The sequence below is a fragment of the Rhineura floridana genome, chromosome 13 (assembly GCF_030035675.1).
Source record: "Rhineura floridana isolate rRhiFlo1 chromosome 13, rRhiFlo1.hap2, whole genome shotgun sequence".
NCBI lineage: Eukaryota > Metazoa > Chordata > Lepidosauria > Squamata > Rhineuridae > Rhineura > Rhineura floridana.
In genome coordinates this window covers 39,371,342-39,392,234 of record NC_084492.1, presented here as the reverse complement: position 1 = coordinate 39,392,234, position 20,893 = coordinate 39,371,342, and the positions used below count along the sequence as shown (strand labels likewise).

Genomic DNA, 20,893 nt, shown 5'->3' with positions numbered 1-20,893 from the left:
AGGAGAACACCGAGACTACGGACTTGAGTCTTTAAAGGGAGTACAACTCCGTCTAATATCGGAACATTCCCTGTTTCCAACTTAGTTCGATGTCCAACCACCAGCACCTCTGTTTTATCTGGGTTTAGTTTAAGTTTATTCTGCGTCATCCAGGTCTTTACTGCTGTTACACAATTGTTTAATGGGAGGATGGCATCTTTCGTATCCGGAGGAAAGGAAAAATAAAGCTGGGTATTATCAGCATATTGGTGAAATCGAATTCCAAACCTCCGGATGATCTCTCCTAGCGGTTTCATGTAAATGTTGAATAGCATCTGTGAAAGCACCGAGCCTTGTGGAACTCCACATGATAACGGCCAGGGATCAGAACTAAAATTCCCAAGCAATACTCTCTGTGATCTGCCCTCCAAGAACGAGCGGAGCCACTGAAAAACAGTGCCTCGCAAGCGCATCTCGAAGAGGCGGTCTAGGAGGATGTTGTGGTCGATCGTGTCGAACGCTGCAGAAAGATCGAGGAGAACTAGTAAGGACACATTCCCCTTGTCTAACTCTCTCCGAAGATCGTCTACTAAGGCCACCAATACAGTCTCAGTTCCATGACCTGGCCTAAAACCAGATTGAGATGAGTCAAAGTAATCCGTCAGCTCCAGAAAACTCTGGAGTTGCGTGGCTACAACTCTCTCAATGATTTTACTTAAAAAAGGTAAGTTAGAAACAGGACGAAAACTGTCTAAACAGGAAGGGTTCAAGGAAGGCTTTTTTAATAATGGGATAACAATTGCTTCTTTTAAGCTTCCTGGAAGGTGACCTTGCTGGTTTAATTAGTTCTAACACCCAATTATTTGTCTTTTTCGCAGTCCATGGCATGCACAAAGCTGTCCTCCAGCACCACATTTCAAATGAGTTGATTTTTCTCTTATCCACTTTTTTGACTGTCCAACTTTCACATCCATACAGAGAGATCGGGAATAACATGGTCTGAATGATCCTGACTTTAGTGTTCAGTGATACATCTTGGCATTTGAGGACCTTTTCTAGTTCTCTCATAGCTGCCCTCCCCACTCCTAGCCCTCTTCTGATTTCTTGACTATTGTCTCCATTTTGGTTAATGAATGTGCCAAGGTATTAATAATCCTTGACAAGTTCAATGTCCTCGTTGTCAACTTTAAAGCTACATAAATCTTCTGTTGTCATTACTTTAGTCTTCTTGATGTTCAGCTGTAGTCCTGCTTTTGTGCTTTCCTCTTTAACTTTCGTCAGCATTCGTTTCAAATCATTGCTGGTTTCTGCTAGTAGTATGGTATCGTCTGCATATCTTGAATTATTGATATTTCTCCCTCCAATTTTCACACCTCCATCATCTTGGTTCAATCCTGCTTTCTGTATGATATGTTCTGCGTATGGATTAAACACATAAAATACACCCCTGTTTCACACCCTTTCCGACTGGGAACCAATCGGTTTCTCCATATTCTGTCCTTACAGTAGCCTCTTGTGCAGAGTATAGGCTGTGCATCAGGACAATCAGATGCTGTGGCACCCCATTTCTTTTAAAGCATTCCATAGTTTTTCATGATCTACACAATCAAAGGCTTTGCTGTAATCTATAAAGCACAGGGTGATTTCCTTCTGAAATTCCTTGGTCCGTTCCATTATCCAACGTATGCTTGCGATATGATCTCTAGTACCTCTTCCCTTTCTAAATCCAGCTTGGACGTCTGGCATTTCTTGCTCCATATATGGTAAGAGCCTTTGCTGTAGAATCTTGAGCATTACTTTACTTGCATGGGATATTAAGGCATTCCCGGCAGATGGCTGTCCAAGGGAAATGGAAAGACAACACAGAACACTGGAATACTACGATTCAGCAATGGCATTTCCCCATAAGAGCAAAAGATGGCAATTCCAGTGAAAAGGGCTAGTGGGGAATCAACCCAGACGATAACAAGGAAGGCTGGACAGTCAGGCACTTAAGAAAAGCCAGGGCTGATCTGGCACCTGACCCAAGAGGAAGCCGGCTGTGCAGGGAAAGAAGGCAATGATTCTGCTTACGGCTGATAAGTCAGACATGCTGCCACAACAGCCGGCTGTGCTAGTAATTCAAAGGCAGTTGCCAAGAGCAAGGGGAAGGGTGGCTGTGTAGCAAAAGCGTGCAAGTTTCTCTCCCAAATACACCCAAGATATGTGGCTGCGCTCACTCACTAGATCTCTTTTCAGTCTAGAAAAATGTCCCACTGCTTTCTGAAGCAGGCTGGCTTGGGGTAAGGCAGCTTTTTCTGTGCCTGAAGTGCAGCCTGCATTCATACATACACATAAAATGCATACACACACATACACCCACAAAACTCTCTCTCTCTCTCCTGCTCCCTCTCCCTGTGAGATTTTCGCTGCTGCTTGACCAGGGCTGTAAGTTTCCACTGGCATAGTGATGTAGTTAGCTGAATCTGTTGAATTTCTGCCTGTCTTGTAGAACTGCTGCCAGGAAGGAAAAAAACTGGTTGCTTACTGGAATACACATCAGCTTAGTGTGACTTTTTCTTAGTGTTGGGGATCCCTTCTGGCCTATGACTTTCCAGGCCCAGCATCATATTTCCTTGGGAATATCTCGTTTTCCACCAGCCCAGCAATACAACCAACTCCACCACGAACCTCAACTCTAAGTCCTTGCCCGCCTCCTCTTGGTCTGCCTCCTAATCCCTAATTTCCTCCTATTTCCCAGCACTAATCCGATAAATCCTTCATTAATCCTATCTGTTTAGTTCTCTCTCTGTCACCCTTTGCAGTCTTTATGTGCCTGCTAGAGGTGGGGACAATGACAAGTCTATGGAAGTAGCATTTCCATATTCTCCCATAGTAATATCTGATAGGCCCTGGAGTTCCAACACACATATACACTGTACACTGTGAATGTGCAGGTGTGTAAATGTTGCTGCTGTGTGCAGAATTTGTACCTGATCTTAGAATCATAGAATACATAGAGTTGGAAGGGGCCTATATGGCCATCAAGTCCAACCCCCTGCTCAATGCAAGAATCCAAATCAAAGCATTCCCAACAGATGGCCTTCCAGCTGCCTCTTGAATGCCTCCAGTGTCGGAGAGCCCACTACCTCTCTAGGTAATTGGTTCCATTGTCATATGGCTCTAACAGTTAGGAAGTTTTTCCTGATGTCCAGTCGAAATCTGGCTTCCTGCAACTTGAGTCCATTATTCCGTGTCCTGCACTCTGGGACGATCGAGAAGAGATCCTGGCCCTCCTCTGTGTGCCAACCTTTTATGTACTTGAAGAGCCCTTCTGCTTGCTGTACCTATTTGACTAGCAAAATTTAGACTGCCTTGCTTGGGAAAGGGATTTGACCAATTTTTGCTTGTAGGCAGGGAATATAAAAAGAGCTCCGTAGGATTAGATTAAAGGTCCATCTAGTGCAGCATCGTGTCCTCACGGAGACCAACCAGGTGCCCCAAAGAGAAGCCCGCAAGCAGGACCTGAGCGCAAGAGCCCGCTCCCCTCCTGCAGATACTGGCAACTGGTCTTCAGAAGCATCCTGCCTCCAACATGGAGGTAAGACATAGCAATCATGGCTAGTAGCCATTAGGGATGGAAAGAGCTGTCAATTTCGGTTCTCTCAGTTTCTCACTTTTCTAATGTTAAATTCAGGTCTCTACATTTCTGTAGCAGTCTGCGATTTTTAAAAAAAATTATCATGAAAATTCTCCACCATTTTAGTGTGAATTTCTCCAAATAAACACATTTTTGTAGGCAGTTTCGACAAAGGTGCACATTTTTACAAGCCATTTCTCACCACATCCTGCCTTTTTGCATGTCATTTTCACTCATGTATTCATTTTTATGCACACTTTCCCCTAATATATGCATTTTCATAAATATTGTTTAGTTGGCGAACTGCATCCCAAAATTCTAATAAATGCGAATTTCGAAGGATGGCTCTCATACTGTTTCAGATCTTATATTGTTTCGGAAAGTGCGAATTTGATAAATTCTGCTTGAAATGCGAACTGAATCAAAATTCTCACCCGCCCCTAGTAGCCATAGACAGCCTTACCCTTCTTGAATTTGTCTAATTCTCTCTTTAAAGCCATCTACGGGTGGCCGTCACCACCTCTTGCGCGGGAAGAAATACTTTCTTTTGCCTGTCCAAATCTCCCAGCATTCAGCTTCATTGGATGTCCACGAATTCTCGTGTTATGAGAGCTGGAGACAAACCTTTCACTGTCCACTTTCTCCATACCACGAATCATTTTATACACTTCTGTCATGTTGTCTTTTACTCATCTTTCCTCTAATCTAAAAAGCCCGAAATGATTTACCCTTTCCTCATAGTCAAGCATCCTGTTCCAGCAGTGGCTATCTAGATGCTTCCAGAAAGCTCACAAGTAGGATATGAATATGACGGCAACACCCCTCCCTTGTTGTCGTTTTTCACCCTATATCAGTATTGTGGTACACTGCCCCTGAACATGGAGTTTCCATTTTTCCCATCAGAGCTAAAAGTCTTTGATAGGCCTGCTAACCTCCTCCATGTATTTTCCTAACCCCCTTTTAAAGTTCCCTAAGGCTGCAGTCATAACCTCACCTGCCTGGGAACAAACCCCTTTGAATTCAATATGACTTACTTCTGAGTAGGCATGATTAGGATTGTACTGCACATCAGTGGCTATTACCACATTTTGTTGACATTGAATTCCATATTTTTGTCATGCTTTGTGTAAATAGTGAATTTTTCCATTCTTAGATTATTGTGCAGCCAAAATGGTACAGGTTTGTGACATCTAAAATGGAGACGGATCGACTGCAGTCTTTTACAGAATCCTTGGATTCATGCTGGCTAGGGCTGATTGGAGTTGTAGCCCCAAACACCTGGAAGGCACCAGGTTGGGGAAGGCTGATTTAAAGCATTGTCCCGGTGTAGCTTACAAATGTCAGTAACAGGACAGTCCCTGGCTTCAGGCTTACATGTCCAAAAGACATGGCACAAAAGGAAAATGGATTGGGAGGGAGGAGGCAAAAAGAAAACCCAGGCGCTATTTCTTCATTACAGCGTCCTTGTAAAGACCAGCTGGAATGGAAAGATTTCAAGGACAGCAGCAGTCAAACATTGCCAGTCTTTCAAGAGAGCTGATGGAGAGGCCCTGCAGCCCCATCTCTCTCCTTTTCCTATAAGCCTGATGTTACAGGAACTGATGAAACCCTGGAGGTGGTGGTGGTGGAGGCAGGGGGATGGCGCCTTCATCCTGGAAGAGGTGGGATTCTGCTGGGCTTTAAGGGGATCCCATAGATGTTCTGGATGTGAGAGTGTCCAGGCATAAGGAGCAGAATGGGGGAAAGGGGCAGAGCAATTCATGTAAGGCTGGAGATCTTCCAGGGGCTCTGCAACAAGCTCATTTGCACCCATCCTTTCTCGCATGCTGTGGACTGATGATTTCCCTATGGCAAGAGCTGGCTTTCATATGATGGTTCGACAGACAGAACGGAGTGGTATACTTGGCTGGACATAGGATTAGAACCTCTTACTCTGAAAGCAGAGCGGGTCAAATGAATCTCAGGCTGTGCACACATTATCGGCTTCAAACGCAGCAGCATTTCTTTTTCTCAATTTGGATTGAACCTGGTTTGGGGAAATAGCCATCAAAATGCAGTATTTTATGAGAAACAACAGGACTGATACAGGAAAGATATGCATTGTGGCTAACATAGCTTCCTAAACCAGTGCACTGGATGCAGAGTGTATGCACAGCCTTAATGTCAAGGGCTCCAGCCCTGATCGGAGCCTGGATGGGCCTGGATGGCAGACCACCTAAGAAACCTGTGTGAGCCACTCTGAGCTCCCTGGAGGAAGGGTAGTGTGTAAATGTAATAAATAACTTCTTTTTTTAAGGTTTGATTCTTAGCAGATGCTCTATATTCTATAATAAATACCACTGACCTCTTCTGGACCAATGTACAACTGCTCTGCAGTGTTCTTGCCTTTGAGCAAGAGAGATTGTGCAGGACTCCGAGCAGTATCTTTAAAGGTCTTCATGCAGCATTGTGGTGGCAAATAATTTTGCCTTTGCCTGTTCAAAATAATACCTCCTCCCATCCGAAAAACAAAAACGAGCAATCTCAGCTTCTGCTGTTGTTGTTATGTGCCTCCAAGTCAACTACGACTTATGGCGACCTATGAATCAGTGACCTCCAAGAGCATCTGTCATGAACCACCCTGTTAAGATCTTGTAAGTTCAGGTCTGTGGCTTCCTTTATGGAATCTTTCTAGAATCTTCTTTGTTGCTTCTGCTAGGCAGTGGAAAATCCTTAATCACAACTGCGGTTTCTCCCCTTTGCTTTTTCAAATGCTACAAATTCAAATTTAGTAGAATTTCCCACCGTTTGAGGTGGACCGAGAGCAATGCGAGAGCAAGGGGCCTACTGCTGTTAAAGACTGTGTGTTGTTCAAAGGGTGCTGCTGTCGTCAACCTGCTAACCAAACTCCCCTTTCCTTTCCTGCCTCTTTGCTCGCAGGGACATACCAGGGCCAGTGGGTTGGAGGGATGCGCCAGGGATATGGCGTCCGGCAGAGCGTACCGTACGGCATGGCTGCAGTTATCCGATCGCCACTAAGGACATCGATCAACTCTCTGCGCAGCGAGCACACCAATGGCACGGCATTGCACCCAGATTCTTCACCTGCCGTGGCCGGAAGTCCCGCCGTCTCCCGAGGGGGTTTTGTCCTGATGGCTCACAGTGATGCAGAGATCCTCAAGAACAAGAAGAAGGGCATCTTCCGACGCTCCCTCTTGAGTGGGCTCAAGTTGCGCAAATCTGAATCCAAGAGCTCCTTGGCCAGCCAACGGAGCAAGCAGAGCTCTTTCCGCAGCGAAGCTGGCATGAGCACCGTCAGCTCCACGGCCAGCGACATCAACTCCACCATCAGCCTTGGCGAAGGGGAGGCAGAGCTCTCCATCATCGAAGACGACATTGATGCCACCACCACCGAGATCTACGTGGGCGAGTGGAAGAACGACAAGCGGGCCGGCTTTGGAGTCAGCCAGCGCTCCGACGGGCTGAAGTACGAGGGCGAGTGGGCCAACAACAAGCGCCACGGCTATGGCTGCATGACCTTCCCAGATGGGACGAAGGAAGAGGGGAAGTACAAGCAGAACATTCTTGTGAGTGGGAAGCGGAAGAACCTCATCCCGCTGAGGGCCAGCAAGATCCGTGAGAAGGTGGATCGTGCCGTCGAGGCGGCTGAGCGGGCAGCCACCATCGCCAAACAAAAAGCGGAGATTGCGGCTTCTAGGTAAGGTTGCTGACGGGTCTCAAATGGTTAGAAGAAGGGCCTATATTGATCGTTCTACTCTCTGAAGAGATGGTAGGGTTGTGGTGGCGTGTGAAATTATTCCACTCATGGCAGTGGTGAGGACCAGCCCAGTTTCTTTGTTACGAGTGGAAGCATGAGGTGGAATCACAAGGCCAGAACCACGCGTATGCCCTGTAAGTGAGAGGGCAGGGCCGCTGCCAAGCTGGGCTCCAATGTGGCAATTGCTGAGAGTTTTCCAGCATGGAGGCCAGGCTCACCCTTTTCTGGGCTGGGCTCCAAATAAAAGCTTGGATCGTTATTTTGATACTGTCTTCAGCACTGTAATCTGCGTTACACATCTAGGGCTAGATCAGCCTATCTGTTTGATGCTTGGAGCACACAGCGGTTGTTTCTTGGTCATGAACCAGGAGAAGAGAAGCAAAGAGTTGCATCCAACGTACGTTTTACTCAGAGTAGATCCACTGGAGTTAATTAGCGTATGTTAGTGATGCCCATTTATTTCGACGGGACTCCTCTGAATAGGACTAGCGTTGGATTACAACCCAAAGATTCCAGAGGGAGAAAACAACAAAACAGGAAACTGGCAGCATGGCCCACAGGACTTTTTGGAATGTTTTCAGTGGATTAAGATGATGTTTTGGGGAGCAAGGAAAATGGGGTTGGGGAGAGAGGATGATAGCTCAACTTGTGGATCTGCTTGTGTCTGCTTAAAGTCCAAAGCACGATTTGAAGGCTCAGAGAGACATATGGGGTCCGAAACGTGTTTAAGTGGGATGGTTTCCTTGTGCTTTCATCCTAAAGACTAAAACCCAAGGCGGCGGGGGGGGGGGGGGAAACTGCTATGGCTTTCCAGGTGCTGTGGGGATGCAGCACGCACGAGCCCCTCCAGCCAGCATGGCCGATGGTCAGGGATGATTATGGGAGTCATGGCCTAGCAACATCCGGAGGCCCACAGATCAAGGGCTTTACCAGAAGCCCATGACACAAATGTCTTGTTTTAAGCTGTGCTCAGAGATGGAATTTCTGTAAGGTTCACACCTCTCATTTTGGGTAGGGTTCCTGTGCCTTTAACTGTGGCATGGTAAGGAGAAACTGAACAGGTGCAGCTATTTCTGACAGTGTGCCCTCCTGCCAGGAAAGGCTGCACCTTTTGAATTGTTAATATTAATTGATTTATAACCCACCTAATCAGCTTTCAGGGTGGCTTGCAGCCAAATAAAAATCTTAAAAGCAATGATAGGACAATTTATAAAACAAAAATTGCAGCAGTAGCATAATTAAAAGTTCTTTTTAAAAAAAATTAAAATAGCAGAAAATTCAGCCCGTACAATATTGTTTCATGCTTCAGTACCAACCAATTTTATCTGCTTTATTTATTTATTTATTACATTTATACCCCACCTTTCTTTTTTCATGAAACTCAAGGTGGCTTACATAGGTTCCCAGGCGGTCTCCCATCCAGGCACTGACCAGACCTGACCCTGGAGTTGGCCTTACATGCCTTCAGACCGTACAGACTAAAACCTCAATAACAGCAGATGCTAGTAATGGAGAATAAGACTATCAGTGGCCATTAGCCACAACGGGTATGCTTTATCTAGTGGAGGCTGGTGGCTCCAGTGTTAGTGGGGCAGTGAGCCCACTCTGGGTTTTAGTGTGAACTTTCAGGGGGCTGTTCAAAGTGCTTGCAGCTTGTTGAAAGTTTGGACTAAAACCTGGAGTAGATTCCACTGCCCCACTGACATCAGAGCCACCAGGCTCCACTGTCGGAAGCATTCTACCTCTGAATACCAGTTGCTGGAAATCACAAAAGGGGAGAGTGCTGCTGCACTCTGGTCCTGCTTCTGGGCTTCAGATGGGGTTGGAGGCTGAAGTTCAGACCCTGGCGTACTCAAGAAGCTCAGGGGGAAGCTTTGGACAGGTTACCATCTCACAGCATGTCTTACCTCAGTGCGGTCACTGGGAAAATAAATGAAGTCCCTGTTATATCTAAAACACATAGTATGCTGTGCAGTGTTCTCAACATGATAAACACTAATCAAAGCTAGTAAAATCCAAACCAGCTGTTAGCCATCACTTCCCCCCCCCTTTTTAAAGTCATCCCAAATATAATTTGCATAGATGAAGAGCTTCATTTCTAGAATTAAGAGGTTCTGTGTGTCAGGATTTTTGGAATTCAATTTTCTTGAATTGGAGATTTGTGAGGAGGTAGTATATCCAAAGCTGGAAATATCCCAGGAATCTGTTTGTCTAGGTGCCTAAAATTGGACACCTGTGCCAAAGTATTTTGTCTCCCACCCCTGCCAAGGGAGGAGATCTATAAAGTTGATCCTGGAATCTGGGAATTTGACATATTTTTCCATCAGCACTTACCTAGGTGGAGAGCAACATCATGTCTCTTGGCAGAAGGCAGAGAACACCCCCTTTATTTCATTCTGGAGATAAATAATAACCGACCCTCTCCACAATGTTTTCTGACAAGCCCTTGACTTACAGCCCCAGGTCTTGGCCTCCCTTCAGCCCATAGCTCCTCACTGCCAGAGAGCAGGGGACTGCTCATACCAGAAAAATAATAATCCTGCACACCCTGGAAAGGCACAGACAGTTTCTGCCCAGACGAAGGAGCCTTTCTGGTAGAAAGAATAATTGCTGAGCCATGCTGGGTCTCCATAGGACAGACCCAGTTTTACCCCTGTTGTTTAATTACACAGATATTCAAGATTTAATTACATTTTTAACACCCCCCCCAAAATAGTCTTTGCGTTGGAACTCTCTGATATTTTCTTTCTTTCTATCTTTCTTTCTTTTAAGGATTTTACCCCTTGTTGCTCTTCAGCATAGGTTGGGGCAGCAAGCCTCCCTGTCTTTGTCAGACGTGAGATCCACTTTTAACCCCCCAATGTATAACATGAGAACCAGTTTCATTTTTAAAAACAAAGAACAAGCACATCTCTTTTCCTGCTCTCCTTCTACACTACAGACAGGTCTCTTTAACAGTCATTCCTTCTTCCAAGGAAACCCTGAAATCTGGGAGGTGAGGGGGCGGCGGCAGGGGAGAGGGATAAAGATCTCTGACAGCAAATTCATAGCAACCACACCAAATTACTTTCCCCACAATTTCCAAGAGGAAATCATGGCTGTTGAAATCCTATAGAGCCAGTATAAATGTAAAGGGTAGACATACCCTCCGTTTTCCCCTGTCTGTCCACCTCTCTCTCTCTCTCTCTCTCTCTCTCTCTCTCTCTCTCTCTCTGTTATGACCCATTTGTGGTCCTGACCACTAGCTGAAGACCAGCATGCTAGAATAGGTGTAAAGCTGCAATGCAAACAGCAACAAGCTTTCAAACCTGCTCCCTTCTCAAAGTGCTTTACCAACAATTCCAGGTCCGAGAATATTTTCATCCGCGCAGGAGCTGGCTTTAGGAGAGAGGTGGGGGAGTGAAGAGTCCTCAGCGTGACCCATTTTCCAGCAGCCACTTTCCCATGTGTGTCTGTGTGTGACTCATCTGGCTGCCTCAAGGTCTCTTTGGAGGATTGAGGTTCAGGGATGATAATCCCAGGGTTCAATTCCAGCAGAACAGACGTGTCCTTTACCCTCAACCTCAGCACGGTTACCCTGGGCCTGTTATTCTGAGAGCAACCTCTAGCTGGCTGTGATCCAAGGCTTCTACAATTTCCTCTTTTGATTGCAGCTCTTTCTGCTGGGCCGCAGGCTGCTTTCACACTACAGGGCCCTCTTAGCATGGCTGAGAAATTGCAGCTGGAAGCGGGCTCCACGCGGCATGTCATACAGCGCCCTATCTTCTTTAAAAACTGCAATGCTCATCCCCACGGCAAATCCAAAAAGAAAATGCAGACTGCTCTCGGAGTAGTTTCTGTTGCTGCTCTTTCACTTCTCTGCAACAAGATCACAGGAACATGGGAGGCTGGCTTATACCATTGGCTCCATCTAGCTCAGTATCACCCAGGGTTTCAGGTGAGATCTTCAGGTAGGTTTCTCCCAGGCCTAACTAGGGCTGGGAAAGGCCCACCTGGAACCCAGGAGAGCCACTGTCAGTTTATGTAGACAATGCTGAACTAGATCTGACTCTGTAGAAGGCAGTTTCCTCTGTTCCAAAGGCCTCAGGCAGAGAGCAAGAAAGGGCGGTTCTGTTCCCCAAGATCCTTTTTTAACTGACGATGCCATGGCTTGAACCTGCAGCCTTGTGCATCCGAAGCATGTTCTATTCTTGGCAGGAGGCCTCTTTAGATTACTTATGTGTTAAAACTATTTCTATCATTGCCTTTCCTGAGAACGTCACAAGGTGGTGTAGAAAAATACATTAAAATGACATTCAGACTTACTTACGGAATAAATAAAACATTCTGCCAGATTTAGGCGAAAATGGATATATCAAGTTATTACTGTCAAGTGGCATCAATATCCAGCAAGGGCTTGAGAAAATAAATAAGTGTTTAGCAGATGTTAAAATGCTATCAGTGCTGATCTGTGCTGCCTTAATTTAGGTGGGATATGATTCCAAAGCAATGGTGCCATTACTGAAAAGACCCTGTTGCTGCCAAGCAGATCTCAATAGGTTGCAGTGCAACCAGGAGGCCTTCACTGGGCAATCACTGGGGGGAATGGGAATAGGGGGCACTGTTTTGCGGTGGTTCCATTCCTATCTCTCAGACAGGCATCAACGGGTAGCATTGGGGGATGAGGTTTCAGACCCTTGGCCTCTCAATTGTGGAGTGCCACGGGGTTCTATCCTCTCCCCCATGCTATTTAACATCTATGTAAAGCCGCTGGGGGCCATCATCAGGAGATTTGGGTTGCAGTGTCACCAATATGCGGACGACACTCAGCTCTATCTCTCGTTTAATTCCTCACCAGAGTTGGCTGTGGATACCATTTCCACGTGCCTGAGGTCCGTAAGTGAATGGATGGGAAGTAATAGGCTGAAGCTGAACCCCGACAAGACCGAGGTGCTGCTCGTGGGAGATAAGAGAAGGTTAGGAGATATAGACCTGGTGTTTAATGGGGTGAGATTACCCCTGAAGGACCAGGTCCGCAGCCTTGGGGTCATTCTTGACTCCCAGCTGTCCATGGAAGCTCAGGTTTCAGCAGTGAGCCGGGCAGCTTGGTATCAATTACATCTGATACAGAGGCTGCGACCCTACCTTCCTGTACAACTGCTCCCACGAGTGATACATGCCCTGGTCTCCTCTCGCTTAGACTACTGTAATGCGCTCTACGTTGGGTTACCCTTGAAAACGGTCCGGAAACTCCAGCTGGTACAGAATGCGGCGGCACATTTGATCAAAAACAGCTGTCGCCGTGATCACATCACTCCGGTGTTAGAAGAACTACACTGGCTACCAGTTGTGTACCGGGCCCAATTCAAGGTGTTGGTGTTAACCTTTAAAGCCCTTTATGGTTTCGGACCAGTTTATCTGAAGGAGCGCCTCCAACATCACCAAATATGCCACCTGACAAGATCAGCCATGCAAGACCTTCTCTCAGTCCCACCAGTTAAAACAGCTAGGCTGGTGCGGACCAGAGAGAGGGCATTCTCAATTGTGGCCCCCACCCTCTGGAACTCCCTGCCTTATGATCTTCGCCATGCCCCCTCCCTGGTAGGCTTCCACCAAGCCTTAAAGACCTGGCTATTCAGGCAGGCATACAGGATTGCTGGGGTGGACTAGGTTTAGCTGTATAGATGGGCGGTTTTAGATTTTCATCGACTGTTGTTCTGGTTAAATGTTGTATTTTTATCCTTTTATCTTTTTATGTACGTCGCCTAGAGTGGCCGTTGTTGCGGCCAGATAGGCGACTTAAAAATAAAAATTTATTATTATTATTATTATTATTAACAAGTGGGGTGGTCCCTGCAGGAGGTGGCACTCCCTCACGTGGCCTGGTCTTGAGTTGTTTAGGGACCGGTAGTATGCTGGCTGCCAGAACAGCTTTTTTAAAGAGTAGTGTAATATGTGCATAGTCAGATGCTGCTGCATTCTGCATTAGCTGCAGCTCCTGAACCATCCTTAAGAGCAGTTCTACACACAGTGCATCACAACAGTCCAGTCCTGAGGTTGCTAATGCATGAGCCACAGGGGCAAGCCTGCCCCTATCCAGGAAAGGTTGTCATAGCTGGTGTACCAGCCTAAACTGGTACAAGGTGCTCCTAGACTAGCTATTCTTCTGCCTTTTGCAATGCAGCCTGCAGTAATGTTTCTCCTCATAAAAAATGTCCCCCCCATTCTTCTGAGAAACAGAATTCGTGAAAGATATGTCAGCAGTCGGTGTTAGGACCAGAATACCTGAAAGACTGTCTTACCCCTGACTACATTCTACAGGTGATACCAGCTTTTCAGGAGGTGCATTCTGCACAGCATAGAAAGTGGACCTTTAGCACAGTGGCACCGACCATATGGAATTCCCTCCCCTTTTTAGGATGTTTTTAAAGTGTTTGTTTTAATAGATGTTTTGTTTCACTATGTTTTTAAACATTTTAAAGATGTTTTGTTTTAATATGTTTTAAAGATATTAAACTTTTGTTTAATATCTTTAAGTTTTTAAGATGTTTTAAAGCGCTTCTTGTGTTTTTGTTTGCCGCCCCTTCTGGGAGGAAGGGCGGGATATAAATTTAATAAATAATTTCCATAGACAACTTGTTGGATTTATGCAGCCGTTCCTGGCTGATGAACGTGGCTGTTGCAGCAGGACTTTTAGAACTCGCAGGGAAATCTAGTCTCTCAAAACTCTCACCCAGATGGAGGAAAAGCTGTGGGGAGACGGCACCTCAGAAATGTCTCTCAGCATCATGTGGTGTCTTGCAGGGAAGCCGGCTTGTACCTGAAACATGCTCACCTCTGGACTTTTTTCCTGAATGCGACTGAAATTAATGAGGACAGAGCAGGGGGAGGGGTTGGGGTGGGCATCCAGGCCTAACGATTAGATTAATTCTGTGTTTCAAGCATGTAGAAGATTCAAAGTGACACTTAAAACCCTTTATCAGAAAGCTGCCCGCTCCCTTATTGGCAGACGTGAATGAACCCTGTGGGGCTATGCTGGCTTTCATACTTGATGGGTTCAGGTTGTTTGAAAAATAATTGCCCAAACTGGAGAGAAAAGAGACTGTCAAACATGAGGGAGCCTGGATCTCTCCTTGTGGCTTTGAAGCTCCAGATGCAGATTTCTAGTGATTGTGGCAGCGGCATTGTTGGAGGGTGTGTGTTTGGGGGCAAAACACAACTCCTGTGTCAAGAAAATCTGGATAATAATTTCCGTAGAATTTATTAACACGTGTGCTGTCTTTGGCATTCGCATGTCATGGGTCTGCAAAGCAGGCGGATGGTTGCAGAGAGAGCAGGTCATGTGGGTGATTTGGGTGAAGGGTGCAGGATGGGGAAGGGCTGTTGCTCAGTGGTTAGAGCATCTGCTTTGCATGCAGAAGGACCCAGGTTCAATCCCCAAAGGGATCTCCAAGTAGAGCTGGGAATGCCCCCTGCCTGAAATCCTGGAGAGCTACCAGTCAGTGTAGGTGATACTGAACTAGATGCACTAAGAGTCTGACACCTGTGTTCCTATCATCTATGAGCAAGGTTTTCACTGAGCAGGGCATTTACACTTAGAAATATACTTAGTGGCCCCTGCTTTTCCATTGAGCAGGATATGTGGTGGGGGTGGGGGGAATGCCTTGCAGTTTCCCTGTAACTTTGTGCCCCTGGAAGTAACTGTCATGGGCTCTGCAGAGTGTTCCTGGAGTGATCAGGAAGAGGAGGAGGAGATCTGGGACCCAGGGGAGGGCTGCAAGAGGAGAAGGCTTCAGCACTTTAGACAGTGACAGCTCCCTCCCCTTAGTTTCAGTTCCAAGTGAAGAAACCCTGCGTGTCTGACAAGGAGCCGGCCCCCGTTGCCCCTCCACCCCCTCCCTTGTCACCCCAGACACTGCTGCCGCCTCCAGTTGAAGGGGGTGGGAATCAGGGGCTGGGTCAGAGACAGTGTCTGAGGAAGATCTGCTGGAAGCCAAGAACGCATCGGCAGATGCACCAACAAGCACAATTAACACCCACTCCTCGCCCTGTTCATAGGAGCGCCCGCTTGCTAACCTAGTCCTGTTCAGAGACACCTTCCCCATGCATGCAAGTGGAGAGGCCACCCGGAGCCTCTTTAAAGAGTCTCAAGAGGCGTGTCTAGTTGCTGCAACAATGTCCTGTGTGACCTGTAAGCTGATTTATGAAATGCTCTAAGCTGAAATTCCACATTAAACGTGATGGAGAAAAACTCATCAGTGAGTCTGAGCCTGGATCCAGTGGGGTTGGCCAGGACAGTAATGCCCAGAGGATGGGCCACGTGCATGACTAGGGCTGTGATGAAATGCGCCAGCCACAGCCCTTTTAGAAGCGGGGGGGGGTTTAGAGCAAAGGTGACATCAAGGATGGTTGGGGGGAACCAGGCCTAATGGGAAAAGGCACCCCACTAAACAAACAAACAAACCTAGTCCCTCTGGATTTATGTGCATCACTGTGGGCCATTCCCCACATGTCATGTCCCACAATGTGGCCTTTCTTGGTTCAGAGAGCAACAAGCTTTGTCCCACCTCCCTCGAACACCCTGCTATCAGTGACTCCATCAGCGGCATTCTCTGCTCTGTCCTGTGGCCAGATGAACCCCAGGCTCTGTTGAAATGGCCTAGCCAGGGGTGGGGGTGGGCACAGGGTGCAGCTGGAGGTGTCTGTCTTTTTGGCAAGAGGTACAACCCAAACATGCTCTGATCTTGGAAAAGGGGCCAGAGCAGCAAAACAAACCAAGAGGCAAACGAGACAGCCAAACGTTGACCCATGTGCATCTTACAGTCTCCACACATGATGTAACCCTTCCATAGGGGAGTTGATCACGCACAGCGAGCGATCAGGGTGGTTGCAGCGACTCCCCACGTGGCACGGGTAGTTCCCTCCGCACCACTACAAGCGTGAACAGGAGCAGAAGGCAGAGAAGGGGATCATTTGGGCAGCCAAGGCCACGTAGGCAGGCAGGCAGGCAGGGCCTGGGGCAAGGGATCTGCAGGAGAGAGATAGCAGAGGTTGGAGAAGCGAGTGCAGGGAGAGTGGCTGCTGTTTTCTGGTAGCCTGTGGGAGCACAGAGAGAAAGGTGGGGTTGGCACTGACTGGACCTCAGGGTGAGTTGGCCCATTTCTTGTTCAGACCCCACAGAAAACGCCATGGACCGTAAGTGGGGTCTGAGCATCAACGAAACAGCCAGGGATTCTGTCACCATTTCCATCAAAGGGTCCTGGCAACATTTCTTGCTATGCTTTTGAACAGATTTAGTGAAGGGGGAGAGGGGATGGAAGCCTGTGCTCCTTTTGTCTTGAGGGGGGATCTGCCTTGGGTATGATGAGGCGCCTTTGCTATTGTAAAAGCTCCTTGCTAGTCCTTTATGTCGTTGATGAAGAAGAGAGTGGGGGAGGGAGGCTTCCGGGCTGTGCTGCCGCTGGCCTGCGCATGAGCAATGGCAATGTAAACAACATGCCTTCCCAGGGGCTTTCTGCCTGGTTGCCCAGAGCATGGCCCAACCGCTTCGTAGCCTGCTGCCTGCAATAGAGCCGTAGACCAAGTCAAGGAGCTATCCCACAGTATCAGTTAATGTTTTGTTGCTGGATTGATGCTACTTTTAAAAATTATGCTAGAATCATGCTCCAACATGCAACTCCAGTCAGCTAGAAACAGGGTGTGGGGGGAGGAGATCTTTTTAGAAGTGTGCAGCTAACAGAATTCTGTTGAGCAGTGTGTGCATGCGCTGGAGACAGTCGTACACGCACACACAGTTCTTTCAGTGGCAGGGAATCTGTCACCCGGCAGAAGTGTTGCATTTTCATAGAGACAGAAGAGGCTGCATTGTGCTAACTCAGACCATTGGTCTATCTAGATTAGTAACTGTCTGCTCGAGGGGTGACCATCATGGTGCCCTCCAGATGCCGTGGAAAGCAACTCCCAACATCGCTAACTCTTGCCGATGCTGGCTGCAGCTGATGGGAGTGGTAATCCAGCAAGATTTGGAGGGCACCACATTGGCTACCCTTGGTCTGTCGTGACGGGCAGCAGCTCTCCAGTGTTCAGATTCATCTTTTGCAGCCCTTACCTGGAGATGCCAGCACTGAATCGCAGACCTTTTGCATGCAAAGCAGCTGCCTTATCATTGAGCTACAGCCCTTCCCCTCAAGCTATGAAATACTATTTTGACTGCCTAGGAGACTCAGAGGTATCTTTTAACACATCTCGGAAGAGGATTGCAACAGCACAATTAATTTGAGTCACTTTTCCACTAGCAGGACAAAGACTTTGTAAAGGCAAAGTAGAAATCGAGGAGAAAAATGTGGCTGAGCGTGTGCAGAGTGCCTTCCTCTCCCCAATGCACAATCACAGCCTGCTGCCACACAGCTGGTATTACCTTTGTGTCGCACTTGGAGTCGCCCAACACAAATCCGGCAGTTGTGGGATCAACCCCTGATAATAAGAACTGATGCTGTAGTATTGCTGAGAAGACTGCCAAGAGAGCAAATGGGGCTATATACATTGCTGGGGGGAAGGGGGGGAGGGAATAGGATTGTTATAGAGGACTATAGGGGGGGTCTTCTCTTATTTTCTTTTTTTTAAAATGAACTTTAATCTTTCAGTATCGGGCTCCTTTTAACATGTGTCGGGGTAGGCGTAGTCAGGGGTAATATTGGGCAGGGGATGCAAGAGCGATGGGAGACAGACTGGCCGTGACAGGGGAAAGGATGTGAGACATCTTTGTGCTTGCATACCTTCTGGTCCCTCTTCCAACCCCTGGGACACAGGCAGCCATGCTGCTGAATCCCCTGGGTCTTGCTGATGAACGCAAGGTCAGTGACTAATAAAACTACTACCATCCAGGATCTTATCCTGGATGAATGGGCTGACCTTGCCTGTGTCACCAAAACCTGGCTAATTGACTAAAGTGGAGTAGGTCTTTCCCAGCTCTGTCCACCAGGCTTTGTGGCACTTCAGCAGCCTAGATCCAGGGGACGGGGAGGTGGTGGTCACAGTTGTCGACAGGGAATCCATCTCCACTGTCAGGTATCCTGTCCCTAACACCTCCAGCTTAGAGTGTGTGTGTCTGGTGTTAGGTCAGAGAGAGAGAGTGGGGATTCTGTTGGTGTACCGTGCATCCCGCTGCCCAACTGTCTCTCTCCCTGAGCTGGTGGAGCTGCCCTCGGCATCAGTGCTGGAGTTCCCCAGGCTGGTTGTACTGGGTGACTTCAACATACACGGTTGTATGCTGAGGGGCCACTTACGCCCATATGTACCTGCCTGTGATTTAACATGGGCTGCCTCTGGTCTCCTCTGCGTGCCTGGAATGAAAGATGTCAGACTGGCAGGCACGCGGGAGAGGGCCTTTTCAGCAGTGGCCCCCAAGCTCTGGCATACCCTATCCCAAGAACCCTGCTCTGCTCCTTCCCTGATGGCGTTCTGGAGACTTCTGAAAACCATCTTGTTCCAGAGAGCCTTTGGGAGGAACTGAAGGGAGAGCCTGACACTGATTTTATTTTCCCCCTGTAAGTTTTTACCTCTTTAGTCCCTTTTAATATCATTCTCCTATATTTTTAACTGTATTTTATGTATTTTTATCTGTTTTAGTGTTTTTGTGATTTTATTGTGCATGATTATTTTGTGAGCCACACTGAGTGCCCTATTGAGAGCAGAGGGGCAGGACAGAAATATTTTAAATAAATAAATAGATTATCAATAACAGGGAGAGTGGGCTGACTCCCAGGTCAATTTGAGGCTCATCTGATTTTAGAATTGTAAATACTGAATGAGAGAGAAAAGGAGTTTGCAGCTCACAGTGGTGGATAAAGAAAACTCTTGTCTTGTTTCCAGCTTGGCCAGGATCTATTTGGGATCGAGGATAAGGTAGGAACACCCAACATTGTTAAGGTGAACTAGGTCAGGGCTGAACCGGATTCCAGAGAGTTCGAGCATGACAGTTCATCTTTAAGGAAAAGCAGCAGCAAGCTGTGTCCTGCCCTGACCTATTTTAAATGGCGCAGAGAGAGTGCCTATTAGTGCAGGCGGCTAAATGGGATGGACGCAGACAGTGGCTGTGAGCAGAAAGGGGTGCTCATTCATAACTCATGGGCCTCCTTGGTTTGTGAATGAGAAGGGGGAGAGGCAATGCCATGGGACTGGTGCTGCTGCCTCTTGGGGATACTACGACCTACATTGAGAGCCAAGCGGCTGTTGTTTCTATGGGTGCAGTGGTGGCAGGGAGAGCACTGCTGTTGCACTCAGGTCTTGCTTGTGGACTTCTCAGTGGGGCATCTGGTTGGCCACTGTGAGAACAGGAGGCTGGACTATGATGCACCCCCTTTGGCCTGATCCAGCTCTGGGGCACTTCTTATGTTCTGAGGCAGGTGTGGGGAGTCTTTGGCCCTCCAGTTGTTGCTGAACTACAACTTCCATCAACCTTAGCAAGCATGGGCAGTGGCCAGGTGTGGCTCCCCACACCTGTTCTTAGGCACCGTCATAGTCTTACTCTTTACAGAGGCAGCATGCTTCGGAAGGCCAGTTTCTGAGAATCATAAGTGCAGAGAGTGCTGTTGCACTCAGGTTCTGCTTGTGGGCTTCCTGAAGGAGGCATCTGGTTGGCCACTGTGACAACACAATGCTGAGCTAAATGCATCTCGGCCTGTTTTTATTTCCTTTAGGCCAGGATGATGCAAAGCAGTGCCAAGAGTGTTGCTGAGCATGTGCAGAGAGGTTTTTGTCAGCACCAAGTAACTGTCACCCAGGTTTCCAAGTTTAAAGGCACGGCTCTCAGGATACTGTTGAACTCTGGTGGCACGGGGCTGGTTGAGACATTTCCATTGTATTTATTTTAGTAATTTATACCCAGATTTTCCTTATAAAGATAAATTCAAAGTAACTCACACTATAAAGCAATAAAATGTCACAAAATATTTTCAAAAACCCATGAAAACATTCAATTTTTTTTTTAAAAAGCCACACTCATTAAATGCTAATAATGTAAAAAAATTGGTCACAGAGAGCAGCAGCGCTAAATAAATGAGATATACAAACTACTACATTTCAACAAAAAGCTTTCTGAAATAGCCATGTCTTAGCCAGACACCAAAACAAAGTGTTGGGGCCTAGCTGGTCTTTTTAGGGAGAGTTCTCCAAAAAGTGGATCACGTGCTCCTTGTGGCTTCATGGTCAGCTTCATTCACCAATGGCACCCGGAGCATGAGGCTTCTGGCCTGTCATGGTTTACTATGCATGAGCAGCATGCTGGTGTATGCTCCCTTTTTTCACTCCTCCAGGATCGTTGTGCCCATGCATACGACCTTATAATCTGCACTGTTATTGCTTTGTGTCCTCATTAATTCACCATCATCCATATGGCGTTCCAAGCTAGTACGGATTTTCACGTTCACAAATCCACATTAGAAATACCACTGAAAAAATATGCTTTCCTAAATCGATAATCAATCGCATTAACATCCGTGCGCTCGGACACAATGCTGCAGACTTTCCTGCAATAGGCGGTCCATGGGTGTTCATCATAG

At 47.2% G+C, this 20,893-nt stretch overlaps 1 protein-coding gene across 1 annotated transcript in view; it reads left to right on the top strand.

Moving 5' to 3' along the window:
• JPH3 (junctophilin 3) overlaps nt 1–20,893 on the top strand; it is an 89,433-nt gene that overhangs the window by 22,409 nt on the left and 46,131 nt on the right. Inside the window, exon 2 of the mRNA XM_061594009.1 lies at nt 6,518–7,295. Coding sequence (XP_061449993.1) covers nt 6,518–7,295 — 778 coding nt within the window. The remainder of the gene's footprint in view (nt 1–6,517; nt 7,296–20,893) is intronic.